The sequence below is a fragment of the Limulus polyphemus genome, unplaced genomic scaffold (genome assembly GCF_000517525.1).
Source record: "Limulus polyphemus unplaced genomic scaffold, Limulus_polyphemus-2.1.2 Scaffold146, whole genome shotgun sequence".
NCBI classification, from domain to species: domain Eukaryota; kingdom Metazoa; phylum Arthropoda; class Merostomata; order Xiphosura; family Limulidae; genus Limulus; species Limulus polyphemus.
Window position 1 is genome coordinate 754,036 of NW_013665756.1, and position 21,744 is coordinate 775,779.

At 32.5% G+C, this 21,744-nt stretch overlaps 1 protein-coding gene across 5 annotated transcripts in view; it reads left to right on the plus strand.

Moving 5' to 3' along the window:
- Positions 1-1,351: 1,351 nt before the first annotated feature.
- Positions 1,352-21,744, plus strand: part of LOC106475335 (MAGUK p55 subfamily member 7-like) — a 39,891-nt gene continuing 19,498 nt past the window's right edge. For 3 of the 5 annotated variants that reach the window (XM_022380632.1, XM_022380651.1, XM_022380648.1), the window contains exons 1-9: positions 1,352-1,453; positions 2,729-2,834; positions 3,987-4,080; positions 9,441-9,559; positions 12,679-12,756; positions 13,355-13,432; positions 18,255-18,386; positions 19,350-19,431; positions 21,140-21,225. In XM_022380632.1, the coding sequence (XP_022236340.1) occupies positions 4,038-4,080; positions 9,441-9,559; positions 12,679-12,756; positions 13,355-13,432; positions 18,255-18,386; positions 19,350-19,431; positions 21,140-21,225 (618 nt within the window). In that variant the 5' untranslated portion in view covers positions 1,352-1,453; positions 2,729-2,834; positions 3,987-4,037. Of the gene's footprint in view, positions 1,474-2,728; positions 2,926-3,986; positions 4,081-9,440; positions 9,560-12,678; positions 12,757-13,354; positions 13,433-18,254; positions 18,387-19,349; positions 19,432-21,139; positions 21,226-21,744 lie in introns of all 5 variants that reach the window. The other 2 variants (XM_022380641.1, XM_022380637.1) reach the window with 2 other exon arrangements.

Consider the following 21,744-nt stretch of genomic DNA (forward strand, 5'->3'; position numbering starts at 1 on the left):
TATCTAGTAGCCTCTCGAGATTTCATGAACGTTCTAGAAGCGCATGACGTGTTACTAGCGTCACGTTACCTCCGCTGTCGTATCAATAGTTATGTGCGAAATAAATGGATTCAAGTTCCATCATCAACTGGAGAGCTTCCTTTAAAGATGTACACCTACTCTGCTTCATTCTAATTCTCATATACTCACCTGTTGTGGCATCTAGAAATTGGTCATGTGCTAACTAATCCATCATGTCATGTGGAGCATATGGGTAAATTAATTAAGGGAGCCTTTTCAAAATTTTCACAAGTTTTGTTTGTTTTTTCGAGCAAAGCCACACTGGACTATCTGCTGTGTCCACCATGGGCAATTGAGTCCACAGACTTACCACTGTTCCACCAGGGGACTTCACAAGTATAGTTAAGGCAGTAATTCTCAACCAGGGGTAAATTTACCCTTTGGGGTAAAAAAATTACATGGCAGGGGGTTTAGTAGCAATGAAGACAAAGGCCAGGAACCGATTGAAAGCCGATGACGATATGAGAGTAGCATTGTCATCAACAGCTCCTCGCATAAACAAACTGATTGACTCAGTGAATCAGCAGTGTTCCCACTGATAATGTTTCTGGTGTTTCTGTTTGGTTTTATTTTTTATGATAAAAATGGACTGTATAATTTTTTCTTTAAAAAAGAATGTTTTATTTTCTTTATTTTTGGTGATACGAATGTATATTGCTATTTTTGTTCAAAACCTGAATAATATATTTTTTTCTGACCTTTTTGTTTTTCTGTCCCTTTATGATGGCTATGAATTTTTTGTATGGAAGTAAAGGGGTAAATGGAGAAATACATCAAGCCGAGGGGGTGAATGATGGAGGAAAAGTTGAGAATCCCTGAGTTAAGGTATCATGTTCCCCCCTGTACCCTGATCTGGAACTTTGCTCTGGATATTTCTTTCTGGTGTGTCACTCTGAACCTGTTGGACAAGACACTGAGGTAAGCTCAACATCCGAAAAACGCCGCACTCTAATTTGTGTATGCTACTTTGTAATTTTCATAAGTTTTAAAATTCATCTTTCCCTATATAATGATAAAAATTAACTAAATATGTTTTACTCGTAGTAAAATATAGAAAATGTTCGAAATAAAAAGAAAATACCAGAGTTTTGAATAAACAATGGTAGTTTCACGACTTGTTTCAGGGTTATTAATTTATTTTCTCAATAATCGATTCATTTTTCGGAAAACGTAATCTAATCATAAAGAAAAACACGAAAGTGATTATACAAAGTATAGAAACACTGTATAATTAATAACGAATAAGTCCTAAATTACGTTTTTCAGAGGGCGTTTTCTGTCACAGCCAAGCTTTTGTGGGATAAACTCAAACTGTAAATGATAGGGTTGGTTAACTCATTGGGGTAGTTTATATTTTTGTAGCGTGGTGTCGACCTGAATAGTAAATATTGAGGTATGAAATGTTGTGTTACAGTTAAGTATGCTGTTATATTATCACTGTTAATTATGATTTTTTTTTCTCCGATGTACAACCAACACAAATATTAGAATTGCTATCACGTATTAGTATTACTAAGTGCAGTAACATAACGTCATAACTTGTAACTGTTAGTAACGTTAATCATGTTACTTGTACTGTTGTAGTAGTAGTACCACTGTCTAGTCGGCGTGTAGGCCATAGATGGTCAAGTTACCAGTTATTTGCTTACAAAGTTAGGGTCACTACTTTGCACTTGCTTCTTTCCTTCAAACGTATACTATAGACAAACCTGTACACAAATATTTTTATTACTAATTTTTAGCGTTGTTTTGTTTTCTTTACCTAAGTCATAGATATCATATGTACTTTGGTGCCAGAGTTTCCAATTTGATAATGATATGTTGTAGAATGTAGATGATTAAATTCATTTTTACTTAAAATTAATTAAACCACTTATGTTCTATAGTATACAAGAAATGTTAGTGTGCCATACATTTCTTTCTGTGTTATCCAAAAATTTTTGGATATGAATGTAATTGTAACAAAAAAAAAGCTTAGGAATTGGAGTTCTTTATGCAGATCTCATTCCACCTGTTGGAGCAATGGAACTGTGTAGTTTTAAAGTTTTGTTTATCTGGGTTACTTGAGCCATCTTAAATAAAAATTTATAAATCAAAACTTAAATAGTGAATCCATTGTCTGAATTTTGATGCACCACGAGAACAGTACTACAGTTACTACCAGTACCGGTAACAACATATAATGAATATCTTGACATTACCCATTATAATCTTCATCTGGCCCAAAGTTGAGATTAAAGTCTGTTAAGGGGTCTTCTTTTATGTATATTGTTTTACATAAATAAGACAAATGATAAAAATTTGTGAATAGGACATCCAGATCTTGAATTCCACTAGCAAACACTTTTGTAACTTGTACTCCTCATAATTTTTGTTCTGAATTGTAGACTTATAAAACAAGAAAAAAAAGAAGAAAGAAACAAAAGTGATATCAGAATTAAAAATAGTTTAAGCCTTCTGGAGTTTGAATGAAAGCATCTGTTGTGGAGTGTATTCTGTACAGTGCCAGTTGGTTAGCTCATAAAATACAATTAAAGTATTATTTCTAATTTCAAGAGATAACAGTTTGTTCATATAGGTTGTCCAATTTTTCTCTGTCACTCATGTATCCAGTTCTCATCTCTAAAATGCATATCTAGTCTCTTCTTTAACTCCTTCACTGTTGCAGGTTCGACCACACTTGAAGGCAAACTATTCCATAGGCTGACCACCCTATCAGAAAAGGAACAACACTGCCTTAACTGTAGTCATGTCTGAGATTTTCATATCTTAAGGTTTGGCTTTCTACTATTGTCTGCATAGTTTTTTGTAGAAACATTATTTGGATTTGTGGATTTCAAGCCTCTAATGATCTTAAACTTTCAAGTATGTCCCCATTAAGGTGTTTGCTTTACTAAAAAATATCAAGAGGTTTCTGTCTTTCATATAATAATCTTCCCAAATCTGGAATAATTCTCTTCTTTTAATACTCTCCAAATAGTTATTGCTCTTTCTTAAATAAGGGGGCCAAAACTAAACACAGTATAATAATACAAATGAGGTTTAAACAGCACCTTATAAAATGAACTGACAATCTCATTTGAATTACGCAGAAATGAAAAATCCATTTTTCTTCATAAACTACTCTAAACAAGTGATACAAAATAACAAAATATGGTTTCTAAAATATTTGGGAGTTTAAAAACTATGTAAATAGATTTAAAATTTTAGCTTGAATTTAGAAATTTAATATGTAGGTGTACTCTCAACATGTTAAAGGTGCTCACAGGAAAATATGAACTTGAAAGTGTGTTGTCATCATTGTAGGATGTAAAGTTGATTGCCAGCTTTTTACAATAATTAGTTTTGTTCTTGATTCAGATTGATGAATATTGGTTACAAATGTAAAAATCTATGTACCACAAACTCTTCAAAAAGTTCAATACTGTCTGATTTTCTGGGTGAAAAAGATGAAATGCCTTGTAAGAAAATCCACATTGATGTTTTAATTGTTACCGAGTGGGAGAAAATAGACTATTCTTTTTCAGAATTTTTACATCAGAGTTTATACTGAAGTACATACAAGAATCATAGAACCAGTAATTCAAATAATTAAAAATTTTTTAACACTGTAAAACTTGAATTAATGTAAATAAATGTTTGTTAGGTTAAAAAGATTGAATTTTGTGTACTTACAGCAATATATATATACATACTAACTCCTATACATACTACATATATAAAGCATGAACATTTGTCAACATATTAAATTGACTTGGAACATATGTCTCAAAAAATTTAAAGTGACAAAAAAAATTAATTTGGGGAAGTGATGTCAAAAAAATTTGAAAAGCTAAAGGAAACTGTATTCAGTAAAATTGAAATCAAGTTTTTTGCATTTTAATTATGACATTGAAATTGTTACTGATTTGTTGCTTATTGTTTAGAAGAAAATCACACAAGTTTGACATCAATGTTGTTGGAGAAACAGAATTACCATGGCAGTGGGGGGAAACCAGAATGGAAACAGTAGTGAACGAGGTAGGAAGTCTTCTAAAATGTGATTATACAAAAATTCAGTTTACTTGGAAAGTTATCTAAGCATGTTCATTATCAGCAATTCATATTTTGGTCAAAATGTTTTAAGATGTTTAGTAATTTTGACTTTTGAGAAATTAACATCAAGAATAGCACAGTTTTTTTATTTTAAATTTGTTGGTAAGCTCACATTAAATTGATTATTTGCACTAAGTTGATTGTCATTACAGAGTCTACACTTGCTTTGTAATAGTTCAGTGATTGAGACAAGTGAGAAATAAGGAAAGTATATTGGGGGATTGTGTTTGCATTAAATACAATGCTAGTCTGTAAGTGTACACATAGTCAAGGATACATTTTAATTTCATGAGAATGTATTAGCTGTTGTTGTCCATGCTGTTGATAGTTTTCATTTTTTTGTTCTTAGAAGCAAGTTTTTAATTAAGCTAGTCCGAAGGTAACTGTTGTGAGTCAAATTAATTTATTTTAAATAAACTGTGCAAGGTTTTTCTTATGTACTGTATGCAGAGGGTAGATTTTAGTGGTAGCGAGTAAATGTTTATGAGTTGAATCGCTGATGGGTATATGGGAAAATAATATTCATATACGACACCTTACCTCCTTTTACATAATAGCTTTTCTCATTCAATGCTGCCCTGTATATGCAAAAATTTTTCACTTGCCACTAGCCTTCATACTCCCACCTCTTCCGCATGTTTAATATGGTACGCCTGCATTGTAGCATGCAAATAATCCTAAGACAACCCTCCACTAATAGGAGCATGACATACACTTCTTTCACAACTGGTTCCCTCTATGCTGTAGAACCCAGTCTTCACTTCTTGATTTGGCACAGTAGAGTGCAAATGTTTCAAAATTTTGATCACGTTTGTTTAGTATTTTGCATTAACAGTTTAACTTGTTAAACAACTTTCTCAGTTGTTTCTACTTTTTCTCAACAATTTGTATTTGTTTTTACAGTGAAACTCAATATTATAGGTTGATATTTCATGATCCACTCTCAGTTGAATTTTACTTGCAGAATTTCAATTCACAATAACTACTACTGTTGTTCATACTGCCACTGCATTTCAACCTGTAATTTCATAGTCTTCAGCTTCATGCTTTCTGCTGAAGAGATATCGTTTTTTTTTGTACAATGTGGTCTATTATGTGGTCTGCTGCATCTCCTGATTGCAGACCAGATTTTCCTTTTTCTGAGAAACCTCTTCAGGAAGATGCTTATTTGGATAGTCTGTTTCTTCCTCTTTCCTTTTCCATGGAATTCCAAAATTCTTACTATTTAAGCTCCCAGTCTATTTTTAGCCTACCTAGATATGGTGTCACAGGTATGTTACCTTTTGTCTATATCCCTTGTCTGTCTAATGATTCCTCTCCTTCCATCTTAAATTCTGCTCTTTCCTCAGATCAACTAGTTTTTTTACCTTCTCCAAAGGTCAGGGTACATGCAGATTTGTTTATTGCACTATTGTACCCCTCATTCCTGAGATACTTATGAATTAGTGTACCATCATTTAGATTTTCTGCTTATGGACTCTCAGACCTTGAAGTTTTTGATTCCTATGTGGGGATCTGTCCCCTACTGTAAAGTATTTCCAAGGTCCAAATTTCCCATCTTCTTTGATCCTAATCAACCTCCTGCATTAACTCTTTTCTATCCATCTCATATTTGTGGCTATCCACAGCTCTCCTGAGGGGTTGTTGGAGGATTCTTGCTACCTCATGTATTCCACGTTGATGTGCTTATTTTTCTTGGCTACATCCTTGGTTCCTCTGCCAGCATCTCTCCAAGATATTTCAGACTATTCTTCTCAAGGATGCTACATCATCCACTTGAGATGGTTCTTTAACTCCTATCACAGTTGGGCCCAGCGTTATCCTCTTCCGTTAAGATTGATGGAGGTCTTGATTCTGATCTCTCAATCCTCTCCTTCCTCTTACCACATGCAAGGTTCTTTCTTTTGAGGACTTGGGCTTCCATGAAAGCTCGCATTCCCTGGGGTCATGCTCACTTGCATGCCTTTTAGTGGGTATTGCATGATAAATGGAATCTTGTTCAGGATTTATTGGACTCGGTTATCCTTCTTCCTCCCTCATGACACATCTGTTAAGTTGGATGTTTTTTTTGCCCTCAATGTTTCACATATCCTTTACCACTGCACTTATGTTTCTCCTATGTTGGCAGCTCTGGAATGTGATACCACATTTACAACTATTTCTCTCCCTTCCATTTCTATCACCATTCCAATCTGGGTCGTTGTCTTTGTCCTGTCTGTGCTCTCCTTTGCTATATTGCCTAAATGACTTCTTTCCGTGATTCTCATTCTTACCACTTTATCCATTGGAACCCTCCCTCTACCTGAGATATTTTTAATTTGCCAGTTTTTGGTGTTGGGTTTGGCTTGCACTTCCTTGTCTTCTGTCTCCCATTGTCTTTTTCCAGTATATTTACATCAGATTCAGCACCTCACCCTCTCCCTGGCTGCCCACTTCCATTGCCCATTCAGCGAGGTAATCCAGACTGGTGTGTGGACAACAGCACACACCTTTATCTCACATTAACTCTATCATATGACCATCTCCTCACCATTGGGAACCTGAATACTGCCTGTTGTCATCCTCCACAACTAGGTTCAACTGTAGTAGGTAGGTGTTTTTATATTTCTTTACAGTGGCACAATTTTACTCTGTGGTCAGTGGTGCCTGTCCAGGTATACTAATTCATAAATCTGCACTCTATTCTGGTTGGATAAGTTGGGACTGACCTCCTTTTAAAAAATAAAGTTTCATGGTCTCCCATTGCACTTTCTCCAGTGTCGCATTCCTCCAGACTCCCCACTTCATTATCCTCCCCTCTTCAAGTGGAGTATGGGAGTCCTTACCTCTTACAAGCTCCTAGGGTGGTGGACCATGGAGACATCCTCCTGAACATGCTCAGTGTTCTGTTGGTGTGAACCCTCATCCTACTGTGACTGGAAGAAAAATACCCGACACTGTCTGATTATGGACTGGGGATAATCCACTTAAATGCAGTTCACCTTCTGGCTTGGAACCCTCATCCTACTGCTGCCTGGATGTCAGTTCCTGGGTGGTCTGCTGTTGGATTAGAGCTGGACTAGCCAACGTAAGTCCTCAAACCTGTGGTTGTTAGGGAGCCCTCATCCTACTGCAGACCAGATGATAAATTCACAAGGCTACCAGGTTTTGGATTTGAGTGAACCACCAAATTGCATTTCCTTTTTCTATCATCTTCCAGATGTCAGGTTCCCAGGTGGCCTGGTGTTGATTGCATATTAGATGTGCACACATGTTCCCTGACTAAGATGGCAGAACAGAACCTGTTTTCCCTTCTGTTTCCTTTTCTTGAGGTGAAAATGGTAGGAACCCTCCTCCTACCATGAACTGGAAAATAAATAATCGATGCCACCTGGAGTTGACCCAAGGATTACGGTCTGATGCATCCTAGCCACTCTACACCATTTAGCACATTCAACTGAGTATTTGATATGCTCCTTTTTGGCCCAAATTAGTGACATATTTTCACAACGGACAAAAAGTATACCTGATTCAGATGTGGTGCAGTCTTCCACAGGTGTGTTCCTCTATCAAGAAATGTCACACTCCATGGGCATTCTTCAGACACTTTCTGAAGGATGTTCATCTAGGTAAATTTTGCACCAGTCTTTCCATCATATCAATATTGATCAAGCTGTCATGAGAGAAGAGGGAAAGTATTGTATTGGAAGTTAACATTTTTCTATACTGAAAATATATTTCCAATAGATACTTACCTTTTTTCACACTTCCCACCCTACCTCCACACTTGCAGTGCTTTTTTTTTTTTGTCTAATCTTGAAGTGAAGGTTGGGTTTTACAGTTTAGATGGAGCCAGATGTGACAGGAGAGCGTGTTGCACTCCCATTCATGGAGGGTTGTTGCATGATTATTTGTATGCTACAGTGCAACTGTACCACATTAAACACATGGGGTATGTGGGTGTATCAAGGCTTGTGGACGAGCAAAATATCTGTGCATATAGAAGGGCAGTGATGAATGAGAAAAGCTATTATGTGATTGGAGGTAAGTATCTATCAGAAATGTGTTTTCAGAGTAGGAAAATTTTAATTTTCGACCCTGAGTCTGATGTGAAATTGCTAAAACTGCTTTCACAATATACATTCTTTCTGTAACTGACCAACCAGACAATAGGCACTGGAATACAGAAATATCTCTGCTCTGTGTGACATTCACAAAGTGGTCCACTATACACAAGACAGAGCTGAAATCTTGTGAAACAGTAGATAAGTTCCTTGACTGCACAGTTTACAGAAAGTAACAAACACCTCAGTCTGAATTTAGCACCAGACCACGACTAGATAGTACTGTTCCAGTTTAGAAGTTAGAAAAATTCCAAATTTTGTGTATATTATATACATATATATATATATATATGTTGTGTGGGAGAGGGAGATAAGTAGTATTTGCAATTTAATACATCATTGGTTTACACAATACTGATGGTACCCTGATTGCTGTCAAATTACAGCAGATTTTGACCCATCATGCCATTCCTGCAGGAATTTGATTCATTGGGTGAGGACTCATCTTGTAATAAGACTGTGATCCAAAGCAAGCAGAAAATATGATTAATATGGTTACTGGAATGCTGACAGTTATAGCTTAGCATACAAAATGCTCTGATATGAATTTGCTCATGGTGTATGAGCTTATTTAAAAACATAGAAAGTCCAAAAGTAGCCAAACAACTAGGTGTGGCCTAGTGTTTAACCTAGCTGTAGATCAGAAGGTCCAAGGTTTGAGCCATGATATGGCACTGAAAATGCTTTCGACTGTGGATGCATTCTAACTGTGCAGTCAATCTTGTTTTTTGGTTGAGAGTGGTTGTTCAGTTGGTTGATACTGTGTTCCGGTTACCTGGCCAGTAGTTTGAAATTAGGGTTAGGGATATTTCTGGCTAAGTAAATCTGACCTGGTCATTTAACTGATGTGTCCATAAAGCGCTATTTTGTTGAAAATCCCCTTTAACATTCAGGAATCAGCTGTTAATGTAGTACTATTTAGTTTTTTAATATCAAAGCATTAATTACAAGATTTCTCTTTTTTTTTCCCTCTACTTAATTCTTATATTCAGTTTGTTCTAAATATGTGATTTTTATGTAGTCTTACAATTTATAATTGAGGGTCATTTTATCTTTTTATAAAATTATTATTCCATTAGTATGCATGTTCCAGAATTAACTCATATTTTTCTGCTTGTTCAAACAGTAGAAAGATGAAATTGAAAAACAAGCCGTACATTCACTTCACTGACTTTTTTTTAGCTATACAAAGGTTGCTGTCATTATTAGAACAGCTTAGTGACCAGGTTCAAGGCCGAGAAGAGGACAAAATTTTTTTAAGGGAATTGTTACAGAGTCGTCCACTTCAGGCACTTGTTTTTGTAAGTGAACTTGCATTATTTTGCCATTTTAGCTTCGATTTAATAAGGAGTTTAATAAAAAAACTTGCACATGGCTTAACCATTATATTCAGACTCAATTTATGAGACAAATAAAGATGAAAGCTTGAATACAAATCTGAATTTATCTTATTAAAAACACAAAAAAGTTTACTGAAATTTTAAAGTGTATAAAATTGAATTTTGCGAGTATATTTGCTCGGATGATGAACAATACAAAATCAGAAGTGATAAATAACAACATATTTAATGAACATATCAAAATATACATGTTCCTTCTTCAACATATAACTACAGTAAACAAAGACTAACAACTAATATCCTGAATATTAAGTTGAAGCTTATGTGCTACAATAGACATTTTAAAGGGCAATTTTGAGACTTAAAGTGGAGGGAGAATATAAAAACCAGTAAATATATATATATATATAACTCAAAGGAAATAATTAATTTTCTCGCCATGGGCTTGGTTTAGTTGGCCCGAGTTCGCGACCCCAAACTGACCTTTAGAGTTTCAATACTGTAACTTATAATATGTTTTGTGTATCTTTACAAAATTTTGCAAACTTTCCCTAGTTTGTTATGAAGTATTTTCACTAAAACTTTCTCTGTGAACATATGGAGTCAAAGTGTTGACTACTTTGAGTGCAAGGTGATTTTTTATGTTAAGATAAAAAATACTTTTCTTCATCTTAAAATTGTCAAATTTCATTTGCATAATATCTAAAACCTCCTAAATACATTTGAAACATTTGTTTTCAGTAAACTTTATATTTTATCTGCTATTTTCTCTACCCTATCTATACGTGGTGGGTCAATTTGACTGACCTCGTAACCACCATAAAAAATATGAAATAAATCTAAATTACTCTTTTTTTTTCTTTCTAAAATGACTTCAGATTGTAACATGAAACTACATTTGCTTAAAGCTCATAACAGTATCCACATATTTCAAATGAAATTTTGTTGTTTTATTGTCTTTTTAACCATACCTAACTAATAATTTTGCCATACAAGTTGTAACTGACTCAGTGAACATTTAGCTCATACTACCCTATCGAATTATGTAATGCATGGGGTACTCACAAGCATATCTTCTGAAAATGTTTTCTAATAATTGTTAATTTTCTTTATTTTAACTAATCTAACCTAAAAAGTTTATTTTTTTTTTAAATTTTAGTTACTTTTATAATAAATAAAGAATACACATGAAAAGAAAGACATATAATTCTTACCTGAGACTCCTTTTTTTGCTGTTGATTGTCAATGAAATTTGACCCTGCTTTTTTATACTAATGGTACTACTACATTAAATAATTTTTATTGAATTAAATAAAGTTCCTAAGAATACAGAATAATAATATGTAATAATTTGTCTGGCTTTCTAACTATGGAATAAGAGCCATTAAAAATCCAGCTAATCTCATCGACGTGTTTTCATTGGGAACTGGAAGAGAAATAGAAAATTCTCTGTACAGAAAACATTGTAATATAACATGCCATTTGATAGATTAAAACCTTGGCTTTGTATTGGCTATAAATAATATAGTATTAAAGTATCAGAGAGGACTATTAAGAATTTGTGAAAGAGAAGATGTAACAGGTGGACAAGTCTGATTTATTAGTTTATGGCTCTGAAACGAAATAAGATTGAAGGCTATAATATTATGCTTTGCCTGAGTAATAACAATATTATTCATATATCATGAAAATAAAGTAGTTTAATTAAATTTTGAACATAACTCAGTAAAACCTCGTGACATGCAGAAAAGGGTATCTATGTGGAAAGAGTTAAAACAGTCTTAACTGAAGTTATTATTTAAGCTAGGCACATAGCTAAAAACTTTAAAGTTAGCTGAGGAGATTTTGTGACCAATTATTTGGGGGTGCAGGGAGATGATAAAGGGTGACCAGTCCTATAGGAAGTCCACATGTGTTCATGGATACATACACTTAAATTACAGATCAAAAGTTAGTTTTGCTAATAATTATGTAGCTTTGACAGTTTCATATGATGCCTGAACAAAATGCAATCTTCAATTTTCAGTTGAATCTATGTGTAGTACTTATGTAACAGTTTGGTGAAGAATTAAAATTTGTTAACATAAGTAGGGAAGGCATTAACATATGGGCATTTGGGTACATCCATCCATTTAGGGAATTGAGTTTTCTGTTCATTAGATTATGAGTGGTGGTTTCAGAAAAAGGCCCAGGCCATATTTCTGAGTATTTGCTCTATTATTTTTAAGTTCCAGGAGTTAGTATTATATACCACAATGTAAATATATTTGATATTGCATTATTTTGACACTGTAGTTTTAATCTGTATTTTCATCATGTTATGTGTATTCTTAGTTCCTCTGGTTTTGTTAGACACATGTTAGACACATTTACGTAATGTTTTCTAACACAAACCGTATTGTATTATTTTGAAGGTTAATCAATATAGTTGTTATAATTTTTTTAGTACTGCAGTTTAGTAGTAGTGAAAATATATGTATGTTGCTTAGATACACAAGTATTTCAGTTATGTTCAGTAGTTTAGTAGTAGTGAAAATATATGTATGTTGCTTAGATACACAAGTATTTCAGTTAGATATCAATTCAGTTATATTAGCAACTCATGATTTAGGTTTATGTTAGTTACATACACTTGCTTTATGTCTTACATAGGCCTGTTAAGTATTATTAATTATCTATTTTGTTTTAATTAGCTATTTAGAATGGTTTTAAACCACCAGTGCTGTTGTTACTAATGTTCCCTGTTGGGTCAGAGGTAAATTTACAGACTTACAATGCAAAAAACAGGGTTCTAGTCCCATAGTGGACAGAGTGCAGATAGCCCAATACGTGATTTCGCACTAACACAAACAAACTATGATAAAAACAACAACAACAAACATTATCACTAACTTTCTTTTTGAACTTGTTTTAAACATTTGAGTTGTAGAAACACAATTTTTTTTTTTATCTGCTGAATTTAGAAGTAGATATAACAATTGGTTTATTTAATATCTCTTATAATGTATATTAGAATTTTCTTACATTTGAAGTAGCTTCAAGGAGAAAATATTTTGGCTCATTAGTTTTATTTAAACCAGGTGTACAATCGAGTAGCCAATCATAAAGGAAAAGGATGGAAGCCATCTAGTCAAAATGCTTCTCTCTTAGGAAACCAGGTAATATTTATAGCTAGACCATCAAAATAAATGTATTTGTGTTATGTAGGTGTGAAACTGCTAACTTAACCCTGTATCTGACTTTGATAACAAAGCTTTGAAGTTATTCAAGACAATATTACAAGTGTGCTTACATATACAGCTAGCTAAATATATCCTAAACTTTTATTACTGAATTTTTAACTGCAGCATAGTGGCTCATAGAATGACTGAGTTTTTTTTTCAAGTACAAACTTTTAGCTCGTAGCTCCATCTCTTGACCGATTTGAGATCTAATTATAGGCACAGCTATTGAGGATTCCTTCTTGTTTATATAGTGTTGTTCACAGAATATTAAATGCATTGAACTTATAAAATGTTTAAAGAGATTTTGCATTTCATGTGTAATAATATGAAATATCATATCGAGTATAGCTGCAAATTAACCTTCTTTAGAAAACAAAAGCCATTACTTTTAAGGCAAATACTAAGTTTTTGTTTTCATTATTATATTTTCTCATACAGGTATAGGTACTAAAATATGTGAATATAACAGTTTGTTCTTAATACCAGAATTTTAAATTTTTCAGTTACATAGCATTTCTGAATTTGTGTTTAGATAGTTGAAGAGCTGAGAAAAGGAGTTTCAAAAGATCAGCAAGAGCTTTGTCAGTTGTTGCGAGATCCTCATGTGAAGGTTTGTATTACTAGAGTAGGGTTTGTTGTTGGAAGTCTTAGGTGTTTATTGTTTAATTTATGCATCTTTAGAATAATTTAAAGGGCTTTATGATACCTCATGCAAATGCTTATGCCACTTGAGGGTAATGTGACGTGATCCGTAAAAGCCCAAGTAGGTAATGGTGTCATTTTTATTTTATAATGACAGAAAGCTTATTGTAATGCATAGTTGATGAAATGTAATTAAGCTAATTTCTGGTTTATTTGTTGCTGTTTGGTGAAATAATATATTGTTTATCAGGAGTCTCAAAGGATTTACTTATAATAGAGAATGCATTATTATTACATGGAAATTACATGTGAACATCAAGTTTCTTCGTTTCATGTCATAAAAAGAAAAAATTTAAATCTTTGTTGTTGTTTGCATTATACATGAAATATTAGTATTTTAACTAAAATTTCATAAGAACATGTAAAGTTTAGATTTTCTATAATCCTTTTTGTACTGAAAAAGTTTCAGTACCATTGTTTCTTTCTATTTCATAGTTGAAATAACCAAATAACATGAAACTTAGAACTAATTTACTAAATAGACTTTTCTTCTGCTTAAAAGCTTCATAAAATTTGATTGGTTTTCTAAAAGAAATGTTATGTAAGGCATCCTTTTATCTTATAATTTCAATTTTGTTTTATTATTCATCAGAAAGTTTAAATTTTTATTTCCAATCAGTTTCAACTTTATTGGTGTTCAATAATATTTATTTTACTGATTTTAGTAGTTACCACTACTGGCTGTATAACAAAAAAAACACCACAAAAATTAAAAAATATTTATCAATGACCAAGAGCCTGACCTTTTCCTTGTTTGACTATGTTAGAATAAATAAAAATCTTAAAAAATAAGATTTGCATTTCATTCTTTGGAATATTTTCCCATTGCCTAAACTCATTGAACCAAAATATGCTTACATGATGTCTTTTTATAGAAGAAATTTTTTGTAACTTTCAAACAGATATAATGTAACATTAAAATGTTTTCAGGAATGACAAGAATATTTAATGAAATTGAAAAAATTCCCCAGTTTTTTAGTTTGTTCCCAGGTCTTCTAAACTTACTATTATGTTCTTTTGTTCACTGTTGCAGTGCAGGTGCTTGTTTTAGTCATTTTCCCATGAAATCATAAATTACTGCTCAATTTATGTACTCTATAGTGATATGAATTATTTATAACCTGCTCTTTGTGATGGTATTTATAGCTTGTCTGTAGCTATTTTTGTATCTGAACTTCATTAGTAGCTGTTCAAATCACAGGATGTGACATAAAAGGGTGGAATGAAAGGCTATAGTAATGAAATTAATGAAAGAGAAGGTAAAGCACATGAACATATGCTTAAGGGATGATAGTTTCTTTTCAAATCTTAACTTGTGCTTTTGGATGGGCAGAAAAATTCAAAACATGAATAAATGCTTTGTATACAAGCAAATAATACCAAATGAACCTTTCAATAAATTCTAAAATGTTTTTTTTATATTAAAAATTGTTGAAATATAATTATTGTTACTTAAATTTTGAAATTTGATTTGCAGGTGTGCACTCAACACCTGAAAGGGTTAAGAAATAATAATAATATAAACTTAGTTACCTTTGTGGGTTATTATCATTTATATCATTTAATATAAATTTAAATTTCTTCCTGATGTGTCAGAAGCTTTCAGTGGTGTTTTACAATTTTTTTATTTGTAAAACGTATTTAATTTGTGTGTCAGAAATTAGGTGTTAGTGTTTTAGTTAAAGAATAAAAATGTAGAATATATATAGAGACTGGTATGTTGTACTGACCAGGGCTGGCTCATCCCTGCATACCTCTATAATATATATATATATAGAGACTGGTATGTTGTATTGACCAGGGCTGGCTCATCCCTATAGACCTCTATGATATATAGAGACCGATATCTTGTATTGATCAGGGCTGGCTCATCCCTATAGAGACTGGCATGTTTTATTGACCAGGGTTGGTTCACCCTAACATACCTCTATGATATATAGAGACCGATATCTTGTATTGATCAGGGCTGGCTCATCCCTATAGAGACTGGCATGTTTTATTGACCAGGGTTGGTTCACCCTAACATACCTCTATGATATATAGAGACCGATATCTTGTATTGATCAGGGCTGGCTCATCCCTATAGAGACTGGCATGTTTTATTGACCAGGGTTGGTTCACCCTAACATACCTCTATGATATATTTAGATTGATATGTTTTTTTGACCATGGCTGGCTCAACCCTACAGACCTCTGTGATATATAGGGACCGATATGTTTTATTGACCATGGCTGGCTCACTTCTACAGACCTCTGTGATATATAGAGACCGATATGTTTTATTGACCATGGCTGGCTCAACCCTACAGACCTCTGTGATATATATATATATAGGGACCGATATGTTTTATTGACCATGGCTGGCTCACTTCTACAGACCTCTGTGATATATAGAGACCGATATGTTTTATTGACCATGGCTGGTTCACCCTTACATACCTCTGATATATATAGACTGATATCTTGTATTGATCAGGACTGGATCATCCCTATAGACCTGTGATATATAGAGACTAATATGTTGTTTTGATCAGGGCTGCCTCACTCTTACAGGGAATTTAAATATTGCCTGAAACAACATGCTTTAAGTGGTGGAATATATTTTTCCTTTATTATGACAGTTAACTGTTTTTGTGTTTTTGTTGTTTAATTGCATGATGATAATGCATTGTGTTGTACAATCAATAGCAGCAACACAGAAAATGTATAATTAATTTCATTCTAATTAGTATGATTTGATTGGCAGCTGATACTTGAAACTCATGCTCTATGGTAAGCAATGTTCATTTGTTGTTAAACTTGTTACTCTTGAATTAGCTTTAACCCAAAGTGTATGGGGTCCATCCATTGAACTGACCTTGTATTTGAGAAGTAATGTTTACAATGTTTATCTTCACAATTTTTGTCAAGTTTTTAGTAAACATGAATAGTCTGTTGTGGACAAAAAATCAGATTTTTAATAAAGTATTTTTACTAAAGCTTTATCTGTGAATTTATGAAGTCAGTCTGACTCTGACTAGTCTAAGCCTAAAGTGATATTCATGTTAACAATAAAAACGTTTTTCATCCTACATTTTCCATATTTTGCATAACCTCTAGAACCTCCTAAATGAATAACCAAAATTTTTTTTTGTAAAATTATATAGTAAACCTTTTCTTTTATTTTCTGTACTCTAACACTAACTGTAGGAAAATCATCTGTAACAAAAGTTTAAAAATATGAATTAAAATAAAAGTACATTTTTTTTTAAATGACTGCAGATTGTAACTGACAATTACAATTATCTGTCTTAACAGCATTAGGTCTCTAACCTTCTCACAGATGCGTTCATTTAATTTTGTCATTCTTTCAGCTAAGTCGAATTACAAAACCATCATAACAAAGCAATAAATCACCTGTAGAGAGTATTACCAAAGTTACAGTAAACAAAGTATCAAATTACATAATGCACAAGCAGCTCATGCTCACACCTCATGGAAAAAATGTTTTCCATTTATTATTTCTCACTTAACTTAAGTTTCAATTTTTTACATTTTAGTTTAATTTATAACAATACCATATAACAAAGAAGAAAAGCAGTACTTATGTATAGACTCTTGCATTGTATCATTGAAACTTAATCCTCTTTTTGCTAGGGTTCTTTGTAGTATGTAAATCTTTATTAAATTTCAATTTGCAATTTAAAACAAAAAATATTAACACACAAAATGAATTAATGTCCTAAACATATGATGTAAGCTTTCTAACTAAACTGTAAGTGGGTTATAGTAATTTAGCTGGCTTTCTAACTAAACTGTAAGTGGGTTCTAGTAATTTAACTGGCTTTCTAACTAAACTGTAAGTGGGTTATAGTAATTTAACTGGCTTTCTAACTAAACTGTTAGTGGGTTATAGTAATTTAACTGGCTTTCTAACTAAACTGTAAGTGGTTATTGTAATTGAACTGGCTTTCTAACTAAACTGTAAGTGGGTTATAGTAATTTAACTGGCTTTGTAACTAAACTGTAAGTGGGTTATTGTAATTGAACTGGTTTTCTAACTGAACTGTAAGTGGGTTATAGTAATTTAACTGGCTTTGTAACTAAACTGTAAGTGGGCTATTTTAATTGAACTGGCTTTCTATGTAAACTATAAGTGGGTTACAGTAATTATGTTAGCTGATTGATGTGATCTTAGCAGTAGCAGCAATAAAACTGTAGATCATATAATTCAGAAACTGTCCTCAGAACAAGCTAGCCTAGTGAGAAATTTAGTAAATTAAAATAACTCAGAGTGAATTATTGACATATTTGGAAAGATTAGATATGTTAGAAAGTAAGAAGATTGGAAGCTGTAAATTATCTTTGTCTTAGCAATACATCTACTATAAGTGTGTAATTTATGCCAAACTCAGAAGATCATATAGGTGTGACAAGAATGTCTAAAATGGACCATTTGGAGGAAAGAAGTGTTACATGATAGAGAAATTAAGATATGGAATATAATTAAATATTTCTCTTGGAAGTTTTGAAATTAAAACTTATATAATGATAAAAATTGAATTATAAACTACATTTTGATGGCAAGTTTATTGACATACATTAATAATAAAGTTTAATTAAATTTTTAATGTAACTCTGTAAAATATTATAATGTGAATTTTGACCTCCCATGTGTGCATGTAGGGTTGATAGCATAATTATACATTCATTTAACCAGATAATGAAAAATATTGGTGTGTCTATGCTAGGGACTTCTTCAAACACATGATCAGATAGCAAGAAAAGAATTTGTTCCTGTTCTACCTGATGTTCCTACAGAAGTTGATGAAGATGAGGATACTGTAAAAATTGTTCAATTGGTGAAAAGTAATGAGCCTTTGGTAAGTCTAAAAATAAAAGATACTGTGCAAAATCACACTCATACTGTAACTATTTAAAGACAGTTATATAAATTTCATTGGTTATGGTTTTCTAAAAACATGTAGGCTATTAGAAAATATTGGAATTCAAGGATGTCATTCACTAATTCTTTCCTGGGGTTGGGTTTTTATTAACTTCTTTTTGGGTGATTGATTGGTTGTATCTGTTGAGCATTTCAGGAATTGGGTTAGTTAACTTCTTCCTGATTAAGTGACTGACTGTATCTGTTGTGTGTTCTAGGGATTGGGGTAATTAACTTCTTCCTGATTAAGTGACTGGTTGTATCTGTTGTGTGTTCCAGGGATTGGGTTAGTTAACTTCTTCCTTATTAATTGACTGGTTGTATCTGTTGTGTGTTCCAGGGATTGGGTTAGTTAACTTCTTCCTGATTAAGTGACTGGTTGTATCTGTTGTGTGTTCCAGGGATTGGGTTAGTTAACTTCTTCCTGATTAAGTGACTGGTTGTATCTGTTGTGTGTTCCAGGGATTGGGTTAGTTAACTTCTTCCTTATTAATTGACTGGTTGTATCTGTTGTGTGTTCCAGGGATTGGGTTAGTTAACTTCTTCCTGATTAAGTGACTGGTTGTATCTGTTGTGTGTTTCAGGGATTGGGTTAGTTAACTTCTTCTAGGTTAATTGACTGGTTGTATCTGTTGTGTGTTCCAGGGATTGGGTTAGTTAACTTCTTCCTGATTTAGTGACTCTTCATACCTCTTAGGTTTTCTTGGATTAGGTTAATTAACTTCCTCGAAGGTAAGCTAAAGGTCTGTTTCAGATTATCATAAGTCATACACAAATCTGAGTCTGCATGTGGCTATCAGGATGTTGTAAATATGTTACTTAATAAAATATCATTGTTCTTTTTATTTTGTATAAACTCGTTTTGTTTTGTTTTTCAAATGATTCTATTAAAACTTTTCAGGGGGCAACTATAAAGTACAATGAGGCAACTGGAGCTATTGTTATAGCACGCATTATGCATGGTGGGGCAGCTGATAGAAGTGGTAAGTTGCTTTTCTAGTTTTTTTTTATTATTATTTTTGAACGATAGCTTTAATGTATATTTTTTGTTAGTTTTAATTTTTTTTTCATTTGCAAAGAAGCAGGTGCAATACATCAGTGTTTCACAAACTGTGGGACAAATCCTGTGAGGGCACAACTAGAGTTTAGGTGTGTGAGTTTGAGGAGCATCAGGAAAACATTTGGTTTTTTGGCTGTTTTTAAAGCTAATTTATCATTGTCATCATTGGCACATAAACACACACACACACACACACACACACACACACACACACACACACACATACATGTACATATATATATATATATATATATATATCACAGTTCAACACATTGACATCTGGTACACTCTAAATTCCTTTGTGCACATGTCACAAAAATTGTTACTGAGTTACATTCAAAACTTAATTAAACCACTTTACTATCAATGTATCTTAATGAAACTAGCATTATCAAATACGTTATAATTCAAAGTGTTGTATTACCCAAGTTATTACTCCTTTATTTCAGAGGAAACCTATGAAACAATTAAATTTTCAGTTTGGTTGTCATGTGATGTGTTCAGTTAAAATATCTGAGCTTTGGCTTCTGTTTCTATTAAGATTAGTCATAGTACCTCAACAACAGTCTAGACGAGCTTCTACCCATACAAGGTCGAGTTCTAAATTTAAGTTTCATATCACAATGGACTAACATTCCATGAAGGAGATTATTTTTTTCTCCCCTTGATAGATCCCATGCTCAAATTCTGTTCTTAAGCATTAGTTTTCTCTAGGCTTTTCTAGTTTGATAGACAGTTAAATTGTATTTACGTCCTTTATGTTTTAGTTAATTATGTATTATTTGTGTTTTAAAATTCATATTTGAAAGGTTTAATGAATTTTTAAATATTATTCTAAGCTTTACCTTGCTCAAAAAGTTTTTCCTAAAAAGGCAAGTGCAAACCATGTCTTGTCAAAGGCTAAACCATTGATAACGTTATATTGGACACTCTTTAAAGCATGGTGACAAAAATAATAAAAGATATAGGATTGGAAAGGAAAATAAAACATTAAAAATAAATCTGTGAAAATGTAAAGACTTGAAATTATGCATATGACCCAAAGAAGATATTTTAAAATTATTAAACAAAAGAGATAAAAGGTTTGTATATATTTAAATTTCTTAATCTTAACATTTCATTGCACTGAATGTTTATGATAATAGCTAGAATTAGTGATATGGTATAGAAAATGGCAAATAAAATATAAACATTTACATTAAAAAATTTTGATATTCATTTAGAAGGCTCTAGAGATTATGCAAGTGAAATGTGAAAACTGTAAGATGCAAAAAGTATTTTTATACTTAACATGAAAATCGTCTTTCAGGTGAACTATTAAGTGTCTGAATGCAAATAACTACAATAAATAAAAATTTTTTATTAGAAATAGTAGAAAAAAATCAACATGAAATACTTTTTATTTTTCTGAAACTACATACTTTTCGAAAGTTCTTGTCAAATTACAAACAATTTCATCCACCATTTTTCTGTTTAGTTATTTTCTTATATCTGAGGATGACCTAGCTAGAGAGTTGAAATGTTGCATTTCTATATTTGTGTATAGTAGGTTTGGAAAAGCATGTGTGTTTTAGCAACAGCCCATGTATTTTAAAAATTCATAATTTCTTTGTTAATGAACTGTTGTCTAGGTTTGATACATGTTGGGGATGAAGTTCATGAAGTAAATGGGATCAGTGTACTAGGAAAATTGCCTCCTGATGTAGTCAGTATTCTGGTAAGTATTCTACACATACAGAGTAAGTACTGGACAAGTAACATCTCAGTATTTGTAAAATTATCTTATGTTCTGGTGTACTGAAATAAATACAATCTACATGTGTTGTTTCATATTCTGGGTTTTCTGTTCTAACATTTTTATAATCTTGTCTGATGTAAAATTCTTTAGTTAAACTATTTTCATCATCAATGGTTAGGGCTTGAATGCCTTTTACAAGCTAGCAAAGCATGATTATACTTGCCATGAGACATTATTAGACGTATTACATTTTTAAACACTACAGTCTATATCTAGTCCTCAAGGGATTTTCAAGAATGAAATCCTCTTATAATTCTTGAAAATCTCTAAGGGATTAGATAAAGAATGTAGTATTTAAAATATGATAAGCCTAATACAGATATACTATAACAAGTATAATTATTGTCATCATCTCAAGGAAATGAAAACAAAAAGCCAATCAGGTTTGATAATTTTTTTTCAAATATATATATATATATATATATATATATATATATA